Raw genomic sequence first — 18,786 nt, forward strand, 5'->3', positions numbered from 1 at the left:
TGTAAATGCGTACGTGTACATATGCATGCGTGTGTGTATATATATATATATATATATATATGCATGCAATTATTGCAAGAGATTTATCGTATAGACGCGATAACTCTTTCCAGATCTGTGTCGCCGATAATTGGTGCAAACAATTCCTCAGCCAATTCTCGAGAACAACAACCGGTGAGAATAGGTAGGACAAATAGAATCTTCGTCAATTTATTCTCTCGATCGTCTTGCTGTTGGAGATGTTGTATTAGAGTTTTCACGGCGTAATTTCTCGCTTGTGACATTATGTGGACACCGTTTGTAGTATTATTGGCGATTTCTGCAATTTAAACCACACTTTCAATGTAATCGCATTTTTATCAGTGAGAAAGCATATTTTATTTGTATACTATCGAAAAGTTATATGGCTTTCTTGCATATACATATGTACTTTAACTTTTATTTACCTGGACGACACAACGCAAACGTGTCTAAAACACACAATTCGACATCGTCAAGTTGTAATTTTTCGATTGCAGCGCGCGTTGCAATTATGCAGGTTAAAGCACTATCGTTACTCATTGCATTTTGTCCTCGTATGTTTATTAAATCAACCGGCCACGTAGCTGCGCGTAAAACAAAAAGAGCAGACCATCCACGACGAAGAATCTTGTTTTGATCTTCCACATTCAGTATCGAAAAATCTCGGTGACGACGTGCATTCCGAATAGTTGCCAAAAATATTTGCGCGGATATTTCGTACTGTATAGCTGTGCCTGCGTGCAATATAAAATTCAATTAATTTCTCGTAAGAAATATATATCACAACATTGTTTATTTGCATTACTCTACAAATCAGAATTTTTCTTTGAAACTATGGAAATGGATTTTAAAAGAATTAGACTTATATTTTATTAGGAATACACACACACACACACACACACACACACACACACAGAGATAGAGGTTAGATACTTGATAAATTCTGTCTAAAATCGAGTAATTAAAATATTCTAAGGAAAGAAAATTACCGGGTGATATAATCCTCGTCGGTTGTACATAGCGTGTCATGACAGGAAAGAAAATATTCTCTCTAGTTTCAGATTCGTGTAACGTCTTCACCATTAGAGTATTATTCAATGTGGGATTCTTGAAAGGCAAATATATCTCGGAATTATTAAAACGTGCACAAAAAGACGTTGAAGGATCAACTCTAGGCTTCCAGGTGCTGTTAGAATTATGTGGATTTGAGAGTGAATTGTTTCGAGCACGTGGCCCTCTTTCTTCCTGAACCGCTGTGAAAATATATGCTTTAAAAATTTAACAGTACCTTATAAAAAAAAGTAAAGACAGTTTCTATTTCTTATTTATCATTAATTTTTATAATTGGTTTTGAGAAGAATAAAATAATTTTTTTCTCTTGAAGATGAGCAATTACTTCAACAATAATTAAATATTTATTAAATATATTTCATAAAATTTAAATATGTTTTGCTTAAATTAGCTTGTAAATATTATATCTTTTTTGAAAATTGAAAAAAAAAATTTTATGAAGTTTCTATACTTCTTATTATGTTACATAATTATTTATTTTACATTTTTATTATAATCAATATGAAAGTGTGGTATAACGATGTAATTGAAGAATTCCAGTAGGGTGGCTTTGGTTCTTCGATCACAGGATAAAGTTTGTGTATTTAAGAGCTGACGACCGGAGTTGACACTCAATATCATTTCTCGTGACACATTATGGCAATGGCTACTACTAAATTATTTACTAGATTATCACATGAAAGATAGCTATCGCAATTTGTGTCTGTTACATATATCTATCCTTATAACAGATTTAGTCTTTCTTAGTTTCTTTTCTTCTAAAATTTTTAAATCTTTGATTTATTTAATTTATATTTATGATTATTATATTTATCACTTTTATCGCATTAAAAAATATATATATATATATATATATGAAATAAAAAGAATATAAGACAAACATCAAATTAATATAAATTGTCCACATTACGATTCTGCTGTCAATTAACTTTTCTGAATCGTTAAGGATGAAGGCACGTGTCTAGCACACGCCATTATTTGCATCTCGTTGAGTTGTTAGCACCTTGCTATGTTTACTTGTTGGCGATGATTTTATATTCGCCCTTACGATATGAGATTTCATAAAAAATACATATCGATTTAATTTAATACAATTCTATTTGTAATGAGAATAAATTCAATTTGAAATTAAATTTATTTAATTATACAAAAAAGTTACAATTATATATATTTATAGAAAAAAGTATATTTCTAGAAGAAAATTTAGATTATAAATTAAATTATGTACAAACACATTGCAAACAATTAATAATGTATCTTGATCTTTATGCAAATATAAAATACATCTAATACATCAATAATTGCATTGTTTTATTAATTTGGTAATTATTACGAAAAGGTTAAATCTCATCAATAACTTTGATTTTTACGTATAATTAAAGTCGATATAATCCTGAATCACATAAAACTTAATGTAATCGGAAATAAAAATTCAATCTCAGAAATTAGAAAAGTTCATCATATGATTCAAAGTGTGCGTGACTCGGGATTATATTGACTTTAATTATATATAAAAATCAAAGTCATTGATTAGGTTTAACCTTTTCGCAATAATTACTATTAATTTTAAAACGAAAACTTGATTCATTATCTAAATATCTAAATATTAAAAGATTTTTTTGTAAATATATTTAATATATTTTACCTACCCGCTGTATTCATGCCAACGGAGAAACATTTCTTTAGACGGCAATGTGGACACCAATTCCGTCTAGCTTTGTCAATGGTGCAGGATCCATCACTATCTAAAGAATTATAAGTTATTGATATGATATTTAAGCAGCATTATTCTTTTGATATTGGATTATCTGGCATGTTCTTATATTTTACTACTTTTGTGTAAAACGTTTAAACGTGTACGAACTTGTACAAGTGAACAGAGCACCGCGACGCACGGATCTCTTAAAGAAACACGAGCAACCATCACAGCAATAAACACCGTAATGTTTTCCGTATGATCGATCACCACACACTTTACAGGACACTGGTGTAGGTAGAGTTCTTCCTATTACGAGAAATGTTATCGTTTGTCAGTTAAGAATTTTATTAAGATTACTTTTGAAAATTATAATTAATAATTACACTTAATTTTATTACGAGAAAATTATTTGTACTTTTTAAGATGGTTCATATATTATGCACAATCATAACAGAGAAATAAATGTGTTATTTGCGATTGAATAAATTAAAATAAATATTTACCCATTTTTTTTTTTATTTTAATGCAATACGATCAAGTTCACACAAATCGAGCGAGTTTTTGTAATTCGAATCATGCGATAATATCCGAGAAATGATCAAGGTGATCGTGTCCAACCGAGCCTACGAATGAAAGCAAACTCTGTCAGGACGTGGAACTCACCTCTGTTTGAGGGAGACTTAACTCATTGGTGGTGGAAATGGACGGACGTAAGTTGGATTTGTCCGACACGTCACTCCAAATGTCAAAACGCGAAAGCATAATATTTGCGATAGACTGATCGAGAATGACATCATTGTTCGATCGTGAAATTATTCCAGAATAGAGAAACCGCATTTAATTTTTCAATCAATTATTCAATAATTTAACGAATTTTTTTATAAAAGTAAAATTGATGTAATTTTTTTATTAGAAAAGATTTTATTTTCTTGGTTTACAATATTGTTTGATGATTGGAATATACATAAAAATATGCTAAATGAAACTTCACAGTTGAATTTCTTATTTCCGCGTATATTTGTTATAAAAATTATTTTGAATTTTACTCAACAGAAAAGTTTTAATTTCTTTTATTTCAGCAATACGATTAAAAAGATAGAATTAAACAATATTATAGGAAAGCATCTGATTTTACAAATATCATGTTTATTGTTATCATATATAAGATATCAACATCAATTATTATACAATAATTTATTTGTCCATATAAAAAAATGTAGGGACATATATAAAGGATATGTACCTATATATATATATATATATATATAAAACTTCAAATTATCCTATAATGCTACATATTATTGCGGGAATTTTAATAAAAGTGCGACGTGATTGATTTATCTTTTGTTCAACATTAAGTTTTTATTATTTTATATATTATTACTATATTATTTTAAATAGGATCTCTTTTTAGCTCGGAAAAAGAAATGCAACTTCTCTGTTGTTTAAGTGATTAAAATTATTTATTGCGCATTGCAAAAGTAGTGTTACAAAGGAACTATACACAAAAATTCATTTTTCATTAACGTTAGCTAAATATTATATATTCGTCAAGAAACCGTGACACAACGGTTTCGAGTCAATAAATTATAAGAATGTTTCAGACTTTTCCTAGTTATTTTTCGAAGTGAATCATTATTATATTCGTGCAGGGATTACAGCTAAATCTGATAATATTGTATTCGTGCCTCGAGAAATTAATTTCATCTTCTGTAATTAAAATTTTACATTTTTTTTTATTTTTTTTTATTTCTTACAATTATAAATTTTATGCTTATTATGTTTGTCAATAGAATATTTCATGCAAAATTCAACACATATTTCAAGCAATCATGGAGAATTATAAGTAAATGTTCTAATCCAGTATAATAGTAAATAAAGCAATGAAGAGTCGTCGAGGCCGAAAAAGTCTATCTATTCCTAATATTGCAATAGTTTATTATGGAGATTATTTACAATTAAGTACTCTGGTTGCGCAGGCATTTGTTGTGTAACAAAAAAAATATTATTTTAACACTTACAATAAACGAAGAATCTTTCTCTTTTATATTTAGGAAGTCGAAATATTACTCTCTGATTAGAAAATTGAAAAGTAATATGATGCTTCATTGCTCTTTAAATGCAAAAATCATATTTTTATTTGTTGCACACTAGCCTTGCCAAATCATCATTTTTATTAAGTATCTTTGCGCTTTTGTCAAACCAGGAAGCACTTTTGCACTAATTGTATTATAACTCAGCTATTTACATGTATCAGATATTCAAACGCAAAAAATGCGTAGTTAAATATGGAAATATGCCGTTTTTGATATTAATATTTTATACTTTCATTCCATTTTCTCGTAATTCCAATTATTATTTTGTTAAATTAACAAAATAATTTTCAATACGCGTCGTCTTTCGTAACTTTTTTATAATCCCTGTCATTGACTAGAGATCCAGTTTCCCTCCTATCTATTAACGACACGTTTAAAATCAAAGTTTTTAAGATATATGTATTGATATTTTTTCTTCTCAGATCATTTTATTATACATTAAAACGTTCATAAATTTTTATATAAAGTAATCACTTTCTTGAAAACTTACGTATTTTCTTGAAAAATAGTATTCTTCTCTTGGATTCATAATATTTCAATTTTTATCACCGTTTTTCTTTGAATTTCAAAACAATTTGCACGTCACTGACTAGTCCCATGTTGCAGAAGAATTCTTCTTCCACATACACTTGTCAAAGAAGTGTCTTAATTTCGTTATTCTCTCTTGTTCTTTTCCCAAATAATCGGATTAAAATTCAATCACAATCTTCAATTCTAACATACCTCCTATTCATTATTAGAAACTTACGATCTTTAAGTTTCTAATAATTCGATAAATTCTTGAATAATCCATATTGCGAAAAAAATCTTCATTTTTCAACACGTCTGAATCTATTTTCGAGACAATTCTAATGAACAAATGTCAATGTTATTAAACAATTACGAGGACGCGAGTAATTTTGCCGCTGTAGTGACATGATGTTGATGATGATAGGGTGCTTCCTGGGTGCCATAATAACTCTGTTGCTGATGTTCGCTGGTAACAGTTAATTGATGAGGATGTTGATAATAAGATGAGTATGGTTGACCAACGACGCCATCACAGCTTCGCGGTTCCGTTTTCACAGCAGGTACATTTCCAGCCAAGAGAGAGGTATGTCCGAGGTAAACAGGTCTATCGGTCGACGTTGATGAGCCCGATGACTTTGGCACCTCGATCTGATGTTGCTGTTGTTGTTGCTGCTGCTGTTGTTGATTGTTCTTCAAGTCTGTAGAAAAATATTTGTGACATTAAAAATAGATCGATGTATGTATATTATAAATAATAAAGTAATCAGAAAAACATAAATATTTTATAAAATGCGAAGAAAATGATATTTTTATTAATTTGTAATAAATGTATTGATATGTAAATTTAAAATTAAAAAATATTTTTTAAATTGTGAGCAATGAATTATAAAAAATTAATTATTATCGTTATTACTAATTATCATGTTTTTAATTTATGTATTAAAACAGAAGTCGTTTATCTTAGAATTTATATTTTTATGTTTCGTACATACATTTCTCTATCAAACTACCACACAAGAGAAAAAAAATTTAACATTTATCAACCTGTAGAAGGAGAGGATGTAGTCGAGGCAGTGGTTTCATGATCCCCCTGAGATGATCTAGCATTCTGTTCTGGAGTCTTCTTCGGTTTTCTCTTCCTTGTTTGTATACCATCTTTTCGCATGGCTAGCGGCCTATTGACTCCGTGTAATTTGAAGTATAATCCACAAGCGTTGCATACTGGTTCACCTTCATTGTTACGCCTCCACAAGGTGGTGGTGCGAGTGCCGCAGTTTGTGCAGCACAGCCCGAGTCGCCTCGTTGCGGTCTGAAATTCCGACATCTGTCCCATTTGTAACACACGTCAAGACGACTCAAATGCAAATGCAATTATTGTGAATAAACAGGATATTCTTAAAAGAATCAAACAGAGCTCTCTTTTAAAAGACGTTCCTTATTGATAATAAGAAGACGTAACTTTATATATGAAAGTACTTGAAAAATATCTCTGTAAACTAGTAATATTTTTATACTAAAAATTATTGTTAAAGATGAGAGATTCTTTTCGCAGGTATAACATATGAAAGACATAGGCTCTTCACAAAATGAATACTTATACGTAGACAATCTTTTGTGGATGAACTTACCAGGCGTTTTGAGGGCTTGATGAGCGGTCTATTCATGCCGTTCATCTTATGATAAAGTCCGCATGCATTGCAAAGATAATGACCGGTGCCATCTCTCCGCCAGAGCGGCGTCGATATCGCGCCGCAATTTACGCATTCGCGACCCTCGCCAAATTGGAAATCCATTGCGGTATCTGTAATCAGTATTTGATTGATTAATTAACGTACAGTTAATTAATTTAATGTTTATTTTGTTGTAATTTATACAATAAAACTGATCAGTTAAACCATTTGGAAACCATAAAGAGATTCCAACAATACACATTTGATTGAAAAAAATTTTAAAGCACTAATAATAAATCGCGAAAAATAAGATATTTTTATTTTATTTTGACGATATTAATTGTTTAATTGATATTAAACTTTTGCCGAGTTTCTTTTTACGTACCATGTTTCTCTTTTATTTTTAATGCTAATTCTACTCGTTTTGTATGAAAATCCGAAATTAGTTTTATCCGCACCGAACTGATGAGATAAGCCCGTTTTTAACATTTTATCGAAATGTCTCGAGGACGTCCGTAGCGGGATTTACAGTTAGACGGCAAAGCAGAGAATGCGCGACAAGCTGTTCCCGATTCTCCAGAGGAAGCATCCGCCCGCGCTGGCTCTCTGAACCGATTCTCCGTCGCTACGCTGTAAAACACTTGACCGCGGGATCGACCCGGCTCACTTCAAAGGCACCGCTATCACTTATCCATCGCACATGGCCCGCCGCGTGCACGCCGGTAAATAGCATCCGCGAAGGAAAGTAGCTTCTTTCTCCTCGTCTCAGCACAGTGTTTTTCTTTCGAGCGGTGCTGTCACGAAGTCAGCGTTAATCACCAAGTTAAATATTTCTTTTCACACGCGTTAATACGATATTTTTTTTTATTGTCGGATATTGTTAAAATATTCATACATGTCTGCCAATAACATCCAGCTAAAAAATCTCATAAAGTTAAATGAGACAATTTTGTCAAGCGCTATTATTGCGCACGATTCTTAGAAGTTTCGATTGGAAAGCTCTTGTCTCTCGGCCATCGAGATGACATGAAAATAAAAGGTTTACCTCCAAAAGGAGAGTTTAAGTCACACTACAGAAACCGTATACGCTTGACAATTCCACGAGTACTCCCTCACAAACTCCATTCGTGATATCGTCTGCGGTTTCGATAAACTAATCGGCACCGTAGGAAATTGCATGCCTACATATCTTATCGCCGCAGCATACGGGTAGTTCCCATAACTTTTGTTTGTTTATCATTGCGACTTCACGCGTGATGCACGCCAACGAAAAGCGATATAAGCACCTCCATTTTCACGCGCCGTCGCGAGCAAATTTAAATATAGCAAGGAAGGATAATGAAATTCAGGTACATTAGTGATATTTTTACGTCAGAGCGAGTAGAGATAGCACAACACTTATAACATTACTTAATATAATCATACTGATATAAGTTATCAATATTTATCTAATTAGTATCTTTTAATATCGAAGAAAATAATTTGTTAACTTCAATATTGATTATATTTTTTAAGACGATCGTTCCAATAGCTTTTTTCATTTTCGATTTTAGAAATGTCAATATTGTTATTATTTAATTCTATCATATTTTATTTATTTAACGTGCACATAAGTTATTATCATAATATCTATTGAAAAGCTAAGGTGAAAAAACTTTTACTTTTGCTGCATCGTGTGCAAATTATATTTGTTTACGAAGTATAATAGACGCACATGTGCATAGCAGACATGTGCAAAAATTTATAAAAAACATTTATAAAAAAAAATCGCATGTATAGACGAACCATAAGGTGATGCACGTTGAAAACCGGTGCCGTCGTAAGCGCGCCACGAGGACATCATCGCGACGTTCTGCGCATAGAAGGGTGCAGCCGCGGCTGCGGCGAGAGTTGAGTGAGGATGCGCCGCGTGCGGATGTCCCGCATGCGGATGACCAGGTCCAGCGTGCGGTCCCATCGCTGCCGCGGTACCGCTTGTGTGTCCGGCGAGCGCGTGATGCGCCGCATACGTTTCCACTCCGTGCTGCCAGGGTGCCGTCTTTTCCCTTCAAAGGATCAAGGATATTTGACGTTTAACTAACGTGATTTCAAGCGTATGATTTTCAAAGGTCATCGTACCATGCGGGCGAGGGTGAAGTAGGGAAGGAATGATATTGCGCCGTGGCTGCAGATGGAATCGCTGGTCTAGACGATGGAACATAGACAGGCGCCTGGAGCTGCTGCCCGTGTTGCTGTTGTTGCTGCTGGGACTGCTGCTGGTAATCGGAACTTGCGCCGTACCCGCCACTTCCGCCCCCGTGGAACATCCTCCTCGAGAGCTACCACCGTGGCATCTGTCAAAAATTAAGATATCGAAAGTTATTAACTTTCCATCTTCTATCTCAAGAACATTTTAATTTGCATCCTTTGAAATACATAATATTGTACTCTTGACAATGACTCTTGCATAAATTTTGTTAAACTTTTAGTATCGTACAATTTTTAATAGTCATAATTGATTGCGGTTCGCATATGTCAATAATCCGTAAATTATAATTAATCATATCTTTATAATAAGGCAGCTATGATGCGAAAATCCCTTTAATTTTAAAAAAGTAAAGTCCCTTTAGTGTTGATGCCGACAATATAAAATATAAGTGCAAAAGCGCAAAATACGGCAGCAAATACTTTGCTAAAGGATAGCCGCCGGCAATCTCATTTTGCTACCATGGAAAGATATATCGTTACGCTGGTAATATGGCAATAATACATCCTGCAGCAGATAATGTTAATGATCTCTTTAGAGCCGATAACCGGCCATACATATTGAGATCCCGCCAAGCGTCATGTAAGACGACGAGCTAATGCGACATAGGCCGCCCATGAGATCAAGGTTGATTATGAATAAATGCTGAATCCTCGCATGGTCAGGCCGTCGGGCCTCTTTTCTATCTTGTCTGCCTATGTAAAGGAACGATTTTGTGATCGTAGATCAGGAAACTATAAATTTCGACTTACTTGAGCGAGTAGTAGCTTTCAAACTTTGAATAAACTTTATGACAGACAATGAGAACATTGAATCGAAAGGATATCCAATTTTATTCAATTTAGCATGTGTGCTACAAAATATTTTTTAGCTCTGTTTATGCATTAATATAAATATATTAATATAAATATGCGATTTTAACCGTAATATTTGTTGAATTTAATTGAATGTAGGTATATGTAGAGAGATATCTTATCACTACGAGACGATATAAGTTAATTCCATTTTTTCTAATTTCTCATATTATGCGGCATACGAATAGTTCCCATAACTTTTATTGTCATTGTCTTTGTTTGTCATGTTGCATAATCGAGATGACCGAACGAATATAATGACGAGTCTTTTATTTGTAATAATTGACAATTATGGATTGAAAGCAATTTCCGCGCGCGTGTTGCGCAATTTTATAATATTATGCAATGTAGATTTCACAACGATATTTACTGATACCGATGCTATTGCGGCACGTCAAGAATTTATTTCACAGTATTGTTAAGAACGAAAATAGTAGGTATGTAGCCCGATACATTGATATCTCTTGCACACTGCATCCATTTTGGTATGTGAATACTGTGCCGCCCACACGTTTCATTGTTAGGATACGCATCTCCTTAAGAATATGTGCAGCCTCACCATATCTATGCAACCCATTTGAATGTGATGCATAGAATATATGTTTTGCATTGCAAAATTTAAAAAAAACGGAGCTATTATCAGCTAAAGGTATGATTTGTATCTACGGATATGGGCTTCTCTTGTTTTGGCAAAAACGAACGCCTATTTATTATGTCACTTCATTTCATTTTACATATTTATTCTTCAATATTTTTGTTAATTTATCATTATTTTCTTTTTTAATTAAAATTTTATATATATGAATTGTTATAATATCTCAAAGGAAATAATATTAATCAATAATAATAATAATATTCGATGAAAATTAAAGATATATGTTGATATCTAATTTTTGCAATATTTGAACAAATATTGATAATTCCAATGAACAAAAAGTATTGGCAAAATTTAAGCATTCCTAAACACAAGATAAGGGGCCGGGCAATAGGGTAATAGGGTATTGAATTCTCGCAAGTCTTGCCACCCACAGTCATTCCATTGTCTCGGATATGCGTTTTCCAAGCGATTGTAATACCGCCATAGTTGGCATATGTTCTACGAATCGGCCCTCCGCGACGGATTCAGGTATCAGCCTCCGAAAGGTGCAGTGAACAGATAAAATAGAGCTCGTACGAAAAGAGAGATATACTGAAATACATTCGCGCAAAAGAAAGGATAAATTTTTTATTTGTATAATAAAAAGAATTATATTCGCGTATCTACTATCTAAAACTTTCAGAGTAAATCTCATTCTAAAAAGTCTCACTCTTAAAGATTCGATTTTTACTCTTTAAAGTGAAATTCTATTCCAAAACATTTAGAGAGAGTATATCTCTTATCCGATTATTTATTATTGCGATAAAGTGCGAAATACGCTGCAACAATTTAAATTGAAATTCAAACTGTAAGCAATAAGAGAATATTTGTTTATAGAATATATTTAGTAGTTATTTTATAATACGTTGAATATTTCATGGAAAAAAATCGCACGACAACGACCTTGGTGATTATTTTTGTGTAGACGCGGCGTGGCAGTTGCGTGATGAGGTGGTTGCGTATGTACACAAGGTCGCCGTACTATCATTCGCACAGCGATACTTGAGCAGGCAGGCAGCGACGAGAATTACTTTGCGTTATCGAAACATATTCGATGAACAATTAATGATTAGTACAGTTAACTAGCTTTAATTCATAAGTATAAGACGATTTGTAAACAGATATTTTCTTGTATTTGTATAAAGGATCAAAGAATTTAAACGCATCATACATTTTTCCTATTATTTTCAGTTTAAAATCGCGGGACAACACACGAATTGTGCGAGTAATACAAAGTGTGAATAATAATTTAGATTGAATAATTCATGAAGACTCTCTAAATCTTTTAAAGTGAAATCTCACTCCAAAAGACCCGAAAATTGAACCAGTTTTTGAGAAAGAGTGAAAATATTTTCACCCTGGAAAAAGAATGGGAAAATTTCACTCCTTTGGATATACTATAAAGTGTTGTACGCGTTATATTAACAATCCTTTCTCAGGAATGCCGTACGAAAGTGTCGCGTGATCATAATTAATTTATTGTGAAAGTGCAACGAATTGTGAGAAAAAGAAGAGACAAGTGGAAAGACAGTGAAGTACTAATGAGTGAGCAATTTACTTGCAGTATTTATCTGTTTATTTTTGAACATTTATTTAAATGATTTAAATAAGAATTAGAGAAATGAATATATGATGATGAATTTATGAAATTTTACAAGATTCATTATTCGTCAAATCCGTTTAGCGCGCAAAGTTGAACGTGTCGCGTTTACGCGCCGAGAGTAGGGAGTTCATGAGGATACGACGAGAGGAGTCGGAGGAGAGAAAACGGAGAGAAAGAAATGCGCAGGTCTCAAAGAGGGGATTTTGCCGCATGTACCTTGGCGGGGATCAAATGATAGTCTACGCGTCGGAGAAAGAGAGGTGCTGTTCAACGAATAAAGACATTGCGAGAGAAAGAGAGAGGCATGGAGACGCGCAGACGCGTCTCCACCTTCATCGCTTGGCTCCGACCGTTGAATCGGAGATACCGATAGCGGCCATCGCGGTCACAAATATACCCCGTGTAGGCGGGACCAAAGTTTTCGTCGCATGTGTATGGTTGTGTAAGCGAACTCGTGTGCCAATGTAACGCGCAAGTGAGCACATGTACGATCGCGTTGTACGATCTGCCGTATAGCGAAGTGAGTTCCGATCAATCAGATCAGACTAAATTTTTGACTATTACAAATGAAAATCTATTTTTATTTGTGATATAAAAAGAAAGACAAAAATTATACAATTTTTATGAATTTGTTTGGGCTAAAAATTTTTTGTGACATTTAATTTATTTTCTTATATATTAATATTACACGCAAAAGATGAAATTCGATTAAGATTTTTAAAAGAAGGCTAGCTTATAGTTTCATTATAATTCTTTTCGAATCAAATTAATGTGTTTATAATTTGAATTAATTTCTAATATGAGATTTAATGTATGGAAACAAAATATTCTTTTTTTTTTTTAAAGCAGAAATAATTTTAGACTAACGGAATTAAGATTGTAATGAATTATGAAGATAATTTTTCATAGAAAAGAGTAGATGTTATTATTATACATTATTTGATCAGCACTAATATCGAGAAACAATTCATTAAATTATCCTTGACGTCGGAGGGATAAATCTATTATTTTTTTAAATTATAATTTTGTATAAAGTTTTTAAAAACCAAATCTTCATAGCTCAATACAAATAAAAAAAAATCTACAACTTAAAACAAAATCGATTTATTAATATTTACTCTTTTGCGGTGTATTTTTTAAATTATTATAATTTAAAATTAAGTGACGTTTAGAGAATTATAATTTATTAAGTAATGTGTAAATGTCACAGATCATTTGTTTGACGAGTATAAATGTATCTTATCAATTTGTATCAGTAAAAAGCACGGATACGTTATAAAATGATTCGACTGTGCAATCTGCTATTTTAGCCATTTGAATTTTTTCTAGCCACTGTATATGTACATATGTACAATATTGACTTTTAATTGGTATTAATGACGTTACATTGCTTGACGAAGCGTAACAAGTGGCAACACAGCTTATCTCAATTTGCGATAGAAAAACACGTATATCACGCAGGAACTATAACGGCAGCAATAAAATTAGCATAACTTATCTACATCAGAGTCATTTTGATATCGCTTAACAATGTGTTGGAGAAAAGTGCACAATCTTATAAATATGCCAAAATTAATTTATTCTTGTATTTCAACGATGACAGATAGAGCATAAATGAATTCCATTATCGACAATGTATTGAAAATATTAAACTATTTGTGCTCATTATTGCAATAATTTACTGCACGCTGTTATATAATAGTATTGATAAAACATTCCTTATATACCGACCCATAAACATTGCCTACACGTGCAATACATTTAAAGAGTACGTATTGTGAAATTATTCGGAATATGGTTTTCGATCGCGCGGAATATTCAATTACTTCCTAGATTTCTATTGTATTTCTATTGTATACTAGAGATAACGGAATAAATTCGATCGGAATCCAATATGATTTGTTCTATGATAGGTATCCACACCTAGAGCACGTATTAATTGTTTAGAATGGATTTCCGTTGGATCGCAATTATTTTATTTTCTTTACGCTCTAAATTTCTTGCAGTGAACTCTCACTCCAAGAAAGTGAAAATACAACCACCCTTCATTTTTTGAAAACAGTAACAATTTTTATTCCTTTTAGAGTGAATTTTTACTTCAAAAGAATGAAATTTCACTAAAAAAAAAAGTGAGATTTCATTTCTTTGAATAGTTTCATAATATGTTCTCTGATATTTTATTGGAAACATTACGTAAATAATTTTTTTTAATCACTGTCGCGATTCTCTATAGTGATATAAAAACTGAGATTTTCAAGATATTGATCTTGATTGAGATCTTCCATTGGGTATTTTATTATTCACTAAACTATGCAGCATGATCGATGTGAAAAGCCACAGGCATATGTTACGCGATGAAAATTAATTTATTTTGCACATTGCATTGATCCTTCTTTGAACGCTCTCGTTCATGGTGTTAATATGTGATTAAAAAATATATCCGAGTCAATCAAAATAATAGTGAAATAAATGTGCATAAAGTAAAATAAAGAGCTTACAGTTGCTAATTTAATTATTTTCTAGAAAGAAGTGACGTTCTTTCTGGGTAGAAAGGACAAAAAATTTCTTAAGAATTTTACCCATTAAAAATTCTTAAGATAATCGAACAAGTATTTAAAAGTTATGCATTGAACGTACAACACTATTTACAGCGTAATTTATTATTGCAATAAAGATAGATAGCTCTCTCTTTCTCTCGCAGGTGAAGATGCGATTGCGCGAATTTGTTATGTACACATGCGATGGATCGCAGTACGCACGCATTGCACATGTATATTTATTACGTCGATAATAGCTTCGTAATTATATCGGTTGCGAATACTACGGCACTCCCGTATTATTGCTATGATTAATGTGATTATGATTTATGATATCAGATTAGCATTAATGAGTAATAATCCTGTTCATGATTTATAAATTAAATGTCATTTTAATTTACAAAGTGGTTACAAGTTACCAAATGCGCATGTTTTGCCAATGTTATTTTATTCCCACGATAAAATTCAATGTACTGTATTCATTAATGTAAATGCATATTTATATGGTGATACGATTACATTTATATGACATTTATTGCTGAGCATTGTCTTAACTCTGTTTCTCTTTTTAAAGTAATACTATTCATTAGACACACACATATATTGGATATATATTCTTTAAATCTCAGAGGAGTAAAATTTCACTCGAAGAGATTTAGAGTATCTATTTACATATTTTACGAAAAATTCATAGCGCGAAGAGATGGCACAAATGCAAATAAAATAATTTACATGAATTCTAAAATCAGTACATAGTATCATAATATCCTTGTAATAAATTATCAAAACACTCTTTCAATATTAAGTTATTAAATAGAAGTTATTTAAATAGAAGTAAACATTGAAAATTAAGTACAGACAATTAAGTAAATACAACTTATTTATATAAAATTTGATGATATATATGCTAAAATAATGATAGGACATTAATTTTTCTATTTGATATACATGTATCATTTGGATGAAAGATCAAAGTTGCTTCTGTATATGTTTATTTGTTGAATGGACATTTTTCATATAACCGGTACTCACGATCATCGTGATGCAAAAAAGCACTCGTGTAATTAAGCTACAAACTCCTCGGCGCGGCGCGATTGCAGCACTCTACGAGAGCGATCTCTCTCTAGCGAAGCGGAAAATATTGGATTCATGGTATAAGAACTCTAATGGGAACCGGTTGAGAAAATAATCGCGTTTCGATGTTAGGCGGTGGCGGCGGCGCCACATCAACGCGGCGCCGTACTTTTCATGGCTCTCAACGGATCACACGGAATTTAGATGAGAGCCTGGCGAGTTGCGACGAATTAGAAGGGTCCGACGCCACCATGTCGATAGCCCAGGTATATATCGGTAATGGACACTGATTAAAGGGATCAAATAGAACGAGAGGGACGTGAAAGGCTTCCAGTTCTTTTACGGCGCGTAGAAGTCGGGTGTTGTTACGCGGTTAAGTTATGGGGTGTTTAATATTCTCTCATATAAAAAGTATGAATATAAGAATATTTGATATTTCTAGATGACAATACATCATATTATTATAAGAAATGAATAGATTTCTCAAACGAATCGATATAATTCTTTTAGCCAGACAAATAAAGGATTTTTTACATAGAAATCGTAGACGGTCGTGAGATTTTAAGTCGTAGGAAATTGATCAATTTTCATCAATCAATCAAGTATTCTCCTTATATTTGATTGTGATTGATTAGTTTCCTACGACTTAAGACTCCACGACCGTCTACGATTTCTGTGTAGAGGATCCTTAACTCTTGCACATTAAACTGTAGGTATGTGTGTATTAGATCTTAATAACACTGTTCGACAAAAAGTCACTTTCTTTTTTCTCTGAAGTACCATACTACATATCTCGAAGATTTTTTTTCGTGCTGAATACGATGCTGTTAGTAGAATTTAGAATAAATTGAGATGGATCAAAAATGGCGTTTGTACCTATTTTCAATATTTTTTATGGCAAAACAAAACTTTGTTTCTAAATAAAATCTACGTTCTAAACATACAATTTAATTTCAAATGAATTTTTATTCATAATCGATTTATTTTCATTAAATTATATAATTATTTGAATTTGAAACTTTCTGTATAATTACGCAGTTCGATAAAAAAAAAATTAGTAAGGAATAAAGCCTTTAACGATAAAAAAATTACTTTATTTTCGCTTCGAAGTGCTATATATCCCAAAGTGCTATATATTCCAAAGATGTTTTCACGCTGAACACAATGCAGACATCGGAATTTCCGTAGCATATTAGGATTTTTAGTAAATTGAAATGGGCTAAACATTTATGCAATTTACTGTTGCAATTTATTAAAAATCTTAATGTACAAATTTTGACAATGGCATCGTGTTCAACGGGAATAAATCTTTAGAACGTGTACCATGGCGTTTCAAAGAGAAAAAAAGTGATTTTTTTGTTAAAATGTGTAATTATACAGAAAAATATTCTATATAATAATCGTTAAAATAACCATAACTTGATAAAAATAAGTCGTACAGTCATGAATTAAAATTCATTTGAAAGCTCTCGAATTATAATATATACTTTTAGATACCATAAACTTTATTTAGAAATAAGTTTTTGTTTTGTTGTAAAAAAATTTGGAAAATAATTAAACATCTTTGGTCTATTATGTTTCAATTTACTCAAAATTCTAACGTTTTTTGCTACGCAAATTCTGCCAACGACATTGTGTTCAGCGTGAAAACATCTTTGGAATATACTATATGACACATTGGAGAGAATTTAAGTGTAATTAATTTAAATATATAAATGACCAAAAATATTTATTTATACACATAATAAGTAGTTTGCGTATCAATGCAATATATTATATTATATTTATGCGTGTGCATTCTCGAGGGCATGTATGCATCATAGGGTCAAGCGTCGGCGGCGCTATTTGTGTATGCTGACCAGACGTCGCGAGCGTGCGATCGAAGAGCTTTAATCCGGCGGCATTCGTGGAAGACGAGTCTCTGACGATTACAACGAAGTACTTTGGTGCATCGGGACTGTTCTCATCCCGAGGACCGGCTGGTGCCGAGGCGCCACGGCGCCGACCGCGTAGAAGGGTTTTCTTGTAGATCCTATACAGTTGCATGCGCACACACTCGCGCGTATCACGCACGTTGCACGACGAGATCGTCCCTTTTTTTTTCTCAATTCCATGGTGAGGTGACACAGAGGTCCGGTGATGTCTCGAAACTCTCGTCGTGTTTGAGGGAGCTTATCTTGCCTCCATGACATTATCGTGGATTATTTGTTACCTTGTGTTATAGGCGTAAATGAATAGCTTTAACAATTGCGCACGCAACTCAATTCACGCTCTATTTGTTCGATATATTCTATTCGGTTCTATATTTCAATGGAATAATTATTTCATCTTAATTTTGTCTGAATTTTTGTAGCAATTACATAGAGAAATAATTTCATGTAGAAAATCAGAAATATCTTTGTCAATAGTTTTTTTATTCATGAGTTGATTCAACTTAAGAAAGATTTAAAGCACTCATTACCGCAATTATTTGTCAACACTATCTATAATATGAATTTTATTTTTCTACAGATATCACACGTGATATACAAAGATGTGAAAATCGCGTGATACGGTTCCATAAGTTTGATGTTCAATAAATAAGTGCTCCTTTGAAGAGATTTCAGTCACGATTTATCGATCGTGCCAGCAAATCGTGCCTGAGATCAGGCACGATCGAATAAACACGTCGAAGTTTTTTAAAAATTTTAATTTTAGTACAAATATCATATTCTCTAGCAAGAAATATTAAATATAAAAACACTTCACATATATATATATATATATATA

The 18,786-nt window shown here is 32.5% G+C and overlaps 2 protein-coding genes across 3 annotated transcripts in view; both read right to left on the reverse strand.

The window, feature by feature from the left end:
- Positions 1-83: 83 nt before the first annotated feature.
- On the reverse strand, positions 84-3,104 carry LOC108694389 (nuclear receptor subfamily 2 group E member 1; the record flags this gene model as incomplete). The annotated part of the gene is made up of 5 exons (XM_018203819.1): positions 84-319; positions 447-755; positions 1,011-1,274; positions 2,742-2,837; positions 2,957-3,104. Coding segments are annotated over 5 exons (1,053 nt in total), but the record flags the coding sequence as incomplete, so codon positions are not given.
- A 2,662-nt stretch (positions 3,105-5,766) lies between these two features.
- LOC108694329 (GATA-binding factor A-like) overlaps positions 5,767-18,786 on the reverse strand; it is a 44,129-nt gene continuing 31,109 nt past the window's right edge. The window contains exons 2-6 of one of the 2 annotated variants that reach the window (XM_018203749.1): positions 9,186-9,400; positions 8,853-9,112; positions 7,026-7,198; positions 6,442-6,706; positions 5,767-6,095 (exon numbers count right to left, since the gene is read on the reverse strand). In XM_018203749.1, the coding sequence (XP_018059238.1) occupies positions 5,767-6,095; positions 6,442-6,706; positions 7,026-7,198; positions 8,853-9,112; positions 9,186-9,373 (1,215 nt within the window). In that variant the 5' untranslated portion in view covers positions 9,374-9,400. Of the gene's footprint in view, positions 6,096-6,441; positions 6,722-7,025; positions 7,199-8,852; positions 9,113-9,185; positions 9,401-18,786 lie in introns of both variants that reach the window. The other variant, XM_018203748.1, reaches the window with a different exon arrangement.

The sequence above is a fragment of the Atta colombica genome, unplaced genomic scaffold, assembly GCF_001594045.1.
Source record: "Atta colombica isolate Treedump-2 unplaced genomic scaffold, Acol1.0 scaffold12, whole genome shotgun sequence".
Classification (NCBI taxonomy): domain Eukaryota; kingdom Metazoa; phylum Arthropoda; class Insecta; order Hymenoptera; family Formicidae; genus Atta; species Atta colombica.